Source organism: Choloepus didactylus, chromosome 1, assembly GCF_015220235.1.
Source record: "Choloepus didactylus isolate mChoDid1 chromosome 1, mChoDid1.pri, whole genome shotgun sequence".
NCBI classification, from domain to species: Eukaryota; Metazoa; Chordata; class Mammalia; order Pilosa; family Megalonychidae; genus Choloepus; species Choloepus didactylus.
The window spans coordinates 242,611,102-242,619,913 of NC_051307.1; the positions used below are offsets into that span (position 1 = coordinate 242,611,102).

General features: G+C 45.6%; 1 protein-coding gene and 1 non-coding gene across 2 annotated transcripts; both read right to left on the bottom strand.

The window, feature by feature from the left end:
* Positions 1–3,133: 3,133 nt before the first annotated feature.
* RPL32 (ribosomal protein L32) lies at positions 3,134–8,745 on the bottom strand. The gene is made up of 4 exons (XM_037802410.1): positions 8,684–8,745; positions 7,326–7,426; positions 6,500–6,681; positions 3,134–3,312 (listed from the first exon to the last, which is right to left on the bottom strand). Exons 2-4 carry the CDS (start codon positions 7,419–7,421, stop codon positions 3,183–3,185), a joined length of 408 nt encoding a protein of 135 aa, XP_037658338.1. The 5' UTR covers positions 7,422–7,426; positions 8,684–8,745; the 3' UTR covers positions 3,134–3,182.
* LOC119510658 lies at positions 7,496–7,635 on the bottom strand. Its single transcript, XR_005211994.1, has one exon. It is a non-coding gene; the product is annotated as a small nucleolar RNA SNORA7 (small nucleolar RNA).
* Positions 8,746–8,812: the final 67 nt, after the last annotated feature.

The following is an 8,812-nucleotide window of genomic DNA, read 5'->3' on the forward strand; positions in this document are numbered from 1 at the left end:
TTTCCCAAAAAAGAAAGCTAACGTGGATGAAACAGGTACAATTGATGATTGTTATCTGCACAATATTACTTTCTCAAATTCATAAAGCCCTTGATTCCCAAACAACATCTGGCTCCAAGGGATTCCGAGAAGGGCGTACGACCCTGTTTTAAGTCATTTAATCCTCATGCCACCCCACGAGGAGGGAGCTCTTAGTACATGCATTTTATAAACAGGGAAATGAGGCAAGAGAAGCGATTGCCTGAAGCCACAGCGGTTAATGGGCAAAGCCATTTGAACCCAGGACTGAACCTAATGCCAAGCTCTTAACCAAGTACACTGGGCTTTTTAGGGGAGGGGTTTAAGTGTTGTCTGAGCAAAATCATGGAGGGTCTTGAAAGCCCCTCATGAAGGAATTTGGACTTGATTCCATAAGCAGTGGGGGAATTACTGAGATTCTCTAAGTGGGAGTTGGTGGGATGAGAGGAAACAGAAACCAGGCAAGGCAGTTTGGTATTTTTACTTTCTCATTGTATTTGCAGAATGAGTGGCAGGGACAGGAACCAGAGTGCGGGAAAGAGGCCAGTTTCCCCCAGTGTACTGTGAAACACTGTCACATTAACTTTCCATGCAGTTAAGTCAAGAGCCCGTTTTTAAAAAGACAAACAGCAGCAATTGTCACCATCAAATTATTTATTAAAGAAAATAAATAAGGGTGGGCAATTTAGATGGCTGGGCCAAGGTTTGAGTGACAAAGAACCATGGTCTGGGAAAATGACAAGCAGGCGCAAAAGTCCGAAGATGGAAAGAGCTGAAGAATTGAAACAGGAGGTCAGTGAGGCTAAAGCCAGGGGTCACTGAAGCAGGGGTGCATGCAGTGATGGGATTTAAGGTCGTTCTAGCTGCTGGGTAAGATGACGGGGTCAAGAGAGGAAGCCACAGACCCGTGAGGAGGCCATGGCTTGAGGCCAAACTCAATAAAGTTCTTCTTTTCTGTTTCCCACTTTAGGTTAAAGCTGGGTCTGTGAAACAGGAGTTTGAGAAGCAAGATGAACTGAAGCGCTCTGCGATGAGGGCAGTGGCTGCCCTGCTGACCATCCCAGAGGTTGGGAAAAGCCCCATCATGGCTGACTTCTCTTCCCAAATCCAATCCAACCCCGAACTTGCTGCTCTCTTTGAAAGCATCCAGAAAGATTCAGCTTCACCCTCCAGCAGAGAATCAGTGGAGCTCAGCTAGTTCTCCCCAAGCCCACAAAGGGGCCCCTGCTCAAGAGAAAGGGGCCCATCTGACCTCAAGGCCTCCTCCTCCCGTCCGTTCATCATCTCACTGGGGGTCCCCCTGCTCCTGGTAGAGGCCCACAGTGCCTTCACAGGGACCCAGCTCTCAGGCCCCCAGCCCAGCTGCGAGGGTGCCCCTAGTGGGGCCCTTTAACTCAGGTCAAAGCAATAGGGTGAGGACATTTCCCAAGTCCTTCCACAGCTCCATGTGGGGCTCCTCACATTGTACCCCCCATCCCCCAGTTCCTTCCAGTCAAGACTGGTTCCTTCAAACCAGGGAGTCCCTGCCTCACAATGCACTGATAGGATTTAAGATTAGGAGGCAGTGGGCTGACCATGCTTCCCACTGGTGTCCCAGATTCGTCACTTATACCACTTCCATTTTTTCACTTTTCTTGGTCTGTAATCTGAAGTGCCAAAAATTTGTGCTTTGGGGAACTTAAACTTAAGATACCATTGAGAATTCATTTCAGAATTCAAATTGCCCTTTCTGATTTCAATGAGGAATCAAAAACCTGGAGTAGGATATTCAAGTTTTTGTAGTGGGGGAGTGGGAGTGGGGTAGGGAGTTGGATCGAATTTTTTTCCTAGTTTCAAAATACTTTTGTAGCCAAGTTGGGAGAAAACGGGAACAGAGAAAAGTACAAATCACCTTTCATGTCACCACCCAGGTATAACCAGATGGTTTGTATCCTCCTGAGGAAAACTTTTGGACATATCATTTCTAGCTTTTAGCTCTGTGGAGGGCACAGAAATGACATATTTTCTGTGATGTGCCAGGTAAATAAAAAATAAATCCCAAATTATTTGTTACTATTTTCTACTCAGTTCCTCTCCAATAGCTAAACCACTATCTTCGGTTTATTTCCCAAGTCAATTTAAAGAAATCATGAAAACAATCTGCTGATTGACTCAATGAATATGTAGGGTTTTGAATAGGAAGCAAGTGATCTGCAAAGCATCTACTAGAACTAAGCCTTAAAAAACCAAATCCAGTCCTGGCTAGCACTTATCTATCATAACCAGTATTTTGGCTAATTGGCCAGGATGGTGAGAGGAAAAACACCCTGTCATGCTGGTAGAGTACCACACACCATATCCAGTATTTTGAAATTTACCTATTAGAAAAGCAAGATCATGTCATAAACAGATTGTAACCTTATAAACAATGCAAAATTCTAGCTCTTGTTGCTCAATAAAGTGTTAAATTCCAAGTGCCAATAGTTCTTATCACAAGTTAAGGATCCTGCACCTTGGGAAACTGCTGCTAAACTGAAGAAGCAAGCTGGGGTAGGGGACTATTCAAAGACTGAAAGCTATCTTCAAATAACCAAGACTGTGAATATTTAAGTAGTGCCACCATACACTTAACAATGGTTAAAATCATCAGCAATTTCATGTTATATATGTGACTACCACAATAAATGAAAACCCCAAGACTGGTCATACGGGAGAAGGATCTGTACATCACCCTTTTGTGTATTTTTGAATAGAAGCCACAGGGTGCTATTTTGGCACCTCATAAGAAATTAAGAGTAAGAAAGAAATGTATCTGGATCCTTTCATTTCTCAATCTTCACAAGACCCTCTCAGGTAACTATGATCCAACCTTACAAAGAATGACTATACGCTCCGAGTGGCAAGGCTCTTCACATATCTCAGAACAGACCTTGGTCTAATGGCCGAGCCCAGGTTCTTCCCCATGTCCCCTGCCCAAGCTGGACCTGACCAGGCTGGTCTGGGCCCCCGAGGCCATGCTCCTTGTGGAAGAATGGAATGCTCTCTACAAGCCCCTCCCAAATCAAAGATGCCACAGAGCTCCAACAGGCAAAAGAGCAGAACAATCTGTGGCGAGGCAAGCAAATACCAGGTGGCAGACTTTTTATGGTTTTATTTCATACAAATACAACTTGCACACCAGCTGTCTATTCATTTTCTTCGCTGCGCAGCCGGGCATTGGGGTTGGTGACTCTGATGGCCAGCTGGGCTGCTCGTTCCACGATGGCTTTGCGGTTCTTGGAAGAAACATTGTGAGCAATCTCAGCACAGTAAGATCTGAAAGGGACCAGAGTGGGTCAGGGATAAGGCAGCCTTGAACACAGACTCAGAAGAATTCCACTGCAGAGGCAATGGCTACGGCCACCTCACCTCCATGGCAACAGCACGGAGCAAAACGGGTGCTCAGTCAATGGCTGCTAAATAAGACCTGCACACCCTGAATCGTGACTCCCCTAATTCCATGGTACCAGCAGTAGGCTTAAGCGTTCCTTACTAATGACAGGCTTTAGTTTACACAGCGCTTTCGCTGGCCCCTCATTTAACCCTCACAGCAGCCTTGTAATCTAGGCATAGCTTCCATTTTACAGATGAGGAAATCAAGGTCCCCAAGTGACTCAGCAAGTCACAGACAGAGCCATATGCCAGGCTGAAGTACTCCTCCCTCAGTCCTTTTGGCTCATCTGTCCAACTCTTTATGTGATCTCAGGGAGCTTGAACGTGCTCATGGAAGACCTGGAACTCTGTAAAGTGACCAAGAGCAGAATTCACCAGTCTGAATCAAGTATGGGCTTCCCAGCACCGGATGATAGGCATTTTACTGGTTTGACTGCTGAGGACACAATTCAACTTGACAGGAGAAGTGGCACTGGCAAGTCACCCTGCCAATAGCCACACCTCAAATTTGCTAGTACTTTCTGTTCCAGTGCATTCATTCCTCACACCTCTAAGAGGTAGCTACATCAGCTCCAGTTTGATAACAAAATGGCCTAATGCGACCAAAGGAATGTATTTCAATAAGGAGGTGATTTATGAAGTTACTATGGATTAAGAAGAGATTCTGCTGGATCAATTTCAGCAAAGAGAAAACCAAGACTGTAAGGGGTGATTGCATGAGGCAGTGAACACATATAAAATCTTTTTTGAACTCGGGTAGGAAAATAGCTTAACACCAAGAAAGACAAATGAATCCAGACAAAGAATTTTGTGTTTTATCTAGAAGAGTCCAACACAAGTTCAAAGTAACTATATTTAAAATGTTTCCATAATCTGTTTTTAAGAAAAGACTTAAATTGTATTTTATTTTCCATCTTATGTTCATTTTTCAAAACTCCCTTCAGGTCCTTGTCCATATGTGTATTTAATAATCAATACCATATTAACATTTTAAATACCTTCTCTGCTTGGCTTTCACACTGCTACATCACAGTAAGTTTTTAAAAATACTTATTTTGATAACATATATAACAACCATTCTAATGGAAGTGTAATATTCTAATGGAAGTGGAGTATAATAAGTATCCGGTGCTTATACTCAGGCTTTTACCAATTATTTATTTTCATATTGTTCCCAACTGTTCAGATACTGCTGCAATGACCAGCTTTATAAAGTTTTCCTTCTTTTTGATTATTAAAGGATAAATACCCAGAAATAGAACTTATAGATCAAAGATGGTAGATACAAAGTATTTATGGCTTTTGATACACACTGCCATGCTGCTCTTAAAAAAATTATACCTTTATGGCAACCAGCAACCTGTGTCAATCATGCTGCAAATGAAGAATGACCATTTTTTGCTAAACCACAAGTCTAAGTGGCATCCTTCTGTTATAACTCACCTGTCAACTTGCTTATTGCAGTTTGGGAATCCACCATCAATTCTCACACTCACCCTTTCTAAAGGAAACTTCCAGCCTTCTTTCATTACCTAATTAAATATCCAACTTAGAAATGTAACTAAAAGTCAGAAAAAGAGTGCTGTGTATATTTTTATTACTTGTCTCTACAACCTTTATGTTGTATCTTTGTACACATACAAATACACAAATGTTATTAGTTATGCATGCTCTCTGCATGTCCCTTGTAATTTAATTAGGAAAATGCAGCCTGTTAGCTCCAATTTAACAGTGAGGGTAGAAAATGAACTGCTCTCTGCCTCACCAAAAAACACCACCCCCCACTACCCCCAATCCAGACTCATGTGAAGTGTCTAAATCACTTTCCATGAAAAATCTTTGAAGCCATTCTCATTCCAGTGTCTGGACCTGGGTGCCATGTGGCCTAAGCAGCATATTTGGTCCATTATACAGACCCACCCACCAGTGTCTTGCTCAAAACACTGAGAAGTAACTCACTGTGGACACTCCTTGCACTTTTCTGTCTGCCTCTTTGGAAACCACTCTCTGCCTGGGAGTCTTTCTCCTGTACCTTACCTCTAACCAAACTCAGCTCTAAAGGCCTCCTGCCCCTAGCCAGGAAGCAAGTCCTCTATTCCTGCACATTCTGAAGACTTCTCACCACAGTGTAGACCGAAGTGCCCCTTAGGTCTGAGGCTACTTTGATATTCTGCCCCCCACTGAATAAAGCGATTGTTCTGAAAATAACTGCCAAGAGGATACTGCAGTGTTTGCTAAGTCAAGCAGAGTACTTCTTTCCTGGTCCTGCGTTTCTGTACTATTTGGGGGGTGGGGAATGGTGGTGGTGGTGGTGGAATTTCTTGGAAGAGAATTATAGGCTTAATAGAAGGCGCCATGCTTATCACCCCCACTCAAGAATAAAGAGGAAGCCACAGCTCACTTCCTGGCTGAACATTTGTAAATATTCAGAGCAGAGTGGGGCAAAAATACCCTCGGAAAACACTTGCTTGGAGAAGCCTAACATGGGCTGTCTTGGACACAACCCATCACTCCAGATGCTGGATGTTCCTGTGAGCTCGATGAATCCTATGAAAAGTAAGTGAGCTAGAGTGATCTTGAAAGGACACTTTCCTAGAACACTGCCAGGTGAGGGGAGGCAACCCTGGCTCAAGAGTTACACTATTCGGAGCAGAAGGGAGGGAGTCAGACCAGGCAAGAAAGGGTGCAGCCTGTGGTCTAGAAGTGGACAGCACCAGAAGACTGTGGGAAAGTAGATGACTCTGAAGGACCCAGAGAGAAAGGATTAGCCTCTGAAAATCTGCCAGAAACAGCACCAGTCACCTCAGACCTCTCCTCTCTCTCCCCTTTCCATACCCAGGAGAGCTAGTGCCTCCACACTTCTGAGGACAAGCATCCCCCCACCTCCCCACCAGCACAGGAAACATTCTGAAGTCCCAATAAGTACTCTCCAAGCTCCTCTTGCAAAGAACTACTTCACATTTCCTCAAAGAATATATGGCTTCTCCAAATGCATCCCAAGAGGGTCTATAGACCCTCCTAAAAAGGCCCCCTGAGTTCACCTGATCCCAAAGGTGGCAACCCAACTTACTTGTTGCACATCAGCAGCACTTCCAGCTCCTTGACATTGTGGACCAGGAACTTGCGGAAGCCACTGGGTAGCATGTGCTTCGTTTTCTTGTTGCTCCCATAACCAATGTTGGGCATCAAGATCTGGCCCTTGAATCTTCTCCGCACCCTGTTGTCAATGCCTCTGGGTTTCCTCCAGTTACGCTGAAATAAATATCACACGGGTAGCTGAGCACCTGTGCAGACTGACAAATCTTTAGCAGGATGGGAAAACTCCAGATGCAGGCCAAAAAAGTTGTCATTTTTGGATAACGGGAGTTCACTACTTAATATGCTTTTTTGTGTGAAAAAAGCAGGGACTCCTGCCTTTGACCACCAGCGCTGTAGCTGCAAGGAAGGAGCTGCCTCAACCTCACACTCCTCTTAAGCAAAGGAAAAGTAGAGCAAATACAGATGGAATGTGAGGGAATCGTGTGCAGTCATCAAGCGTGGATTTAGACATTGCTATCAGGACCTGTCTTTTCTCATTTTGTAAACTAGGGATTATCTATCCCTCATGCTGTCATAAGGCCATATGAAATGCATGATACAAATACAAAACAAAGTCTTATAGACGTCTCAAAACAGCCAATATCGTCTAAATGCAAACACTCAGCTTAGACATCAAGAAACTGAGAGTGCCATTAACGCAGGAACTCTAGGAGACCTGGGTTTCTAAGGAGAGCTGTTCCACCAACCAAGAACTGGTTTATCTGTCAAAGGTAATAACTCCAACCAGGTGATGTCAGAAATCCAACAACCTATTTAGGAACCCCTTTTTTTTCACCCCAACACCCAGGGCCACATACCTTAATTTTGACATATCGGTCTGACTGGTGCCGGATAAACTTCTTGGTCCTCTTTTTGACGATCTTGGGCTTTACGAGGGGTCTGAGGGCAGCCATGATACCTTCAAGAAAGAGGCAGACCCATGTCAAAGAAGAGCCCTGGAAGGAGGCTTCCCTGCCCAAGACTTGAACACTGTGGCAGAGTAACTTCCAATCACCAGCTACTGAGCAAACTGGGAGTGGAATGGGCATCTCTGCAGAGCTTGCTCTTCCTCCCGTCTCCGAAGCTGGTAGAATACTAGCCATTCTCCAGATGCGATCCTAGGAGGCCAGGGGTCACCTCACCAATCAGTGCCCAAGAATGAATGCCAACAGCTTAACCCAAAACCGACTCCATGGTCTCTTGCAAATGGCATCAAATCCCACCCCAAGAAGCATACCAACCCCCAACTGATCCAATTTCCTATTAGTCATATGGACCTTGGGCAAACTACTTGAACTTGAGTCTCAATTTTAACACCTGGAAAATAGAGATGAGACTGCATACTAAAAACCTGCACAGTGCACAGCACCAAATATTAAAAGAATCTTCTAATTTCCCTAGAATGTTACTGCTCACCAATACCCTGGAAAGTCACCCAAATCCTTGATATACTTCTAAAAATGCCTCAAGGCCTTTGAACATACTGTTCTACCTGAAGAACACCAGAATTATCAGCGCCAAATTACCTCTCTCAAGGTAGTCTTTCCAGCTACCCCATTTTTGTTTCTACTGCACTTTTCTTCACGGCCATTTTTGTTCGGCCCACGAAAACTTTTCCTCTGGGATCATAATATCCTCTAAGGCAAGGGCGCAGTTTCCCTCCACATTCCCAGAGATCCTGACCCGCTTTTCGGGCTCTCTGTTAACAACTGAACGAGTCGCCTTGCAGCTTGTCTTTGGCTGTCTTGCCGCAGCCGCAACCCCCAGGGTCAGACTGGCGAGGAGAGCGCGTCAGCCGCAGCAATGGAGAAATACACGTGGGCAAGCACCGCGGACCCGAGCACAGAGCTGCCAGGTCGGGCACCCTCGATTGGTCCACCGCCCCAGAGGTCCCCTTGCTCTGGCGACGACGAGCGCCCTGCGCCGCAAGAACTGAAACAATCTGTCCGCACCTCTGACTGACTCCAGGCGGCCTCCATAAGAGGGAGAGCGGGCCTGGGAGGCGAAACCTCATCACGACCTGGGCCCCTTCGCTATGTTCCGGTCGGCGTTCCAGCCAGCCGACCAGTGCAATGCCCACCGAGACGACCGCGCGGAGGAAGAGGCAACATCACGAGCAGACGATGGGACCACACAAAGCGCGCAGAGACGCGGATGGTCAATGATTGAGACTCACCGGGTAGGAGATGGCTGCCACCTCCGTGGGCAGCGCCGAGGAAGAGAAAGGCAAAGAAAGGTGGCGCGCAAGTGATGATGGAACTTAACCTCTGGGTCCTGGCAGGGAAAATGCAAGTCCTACCGGCCC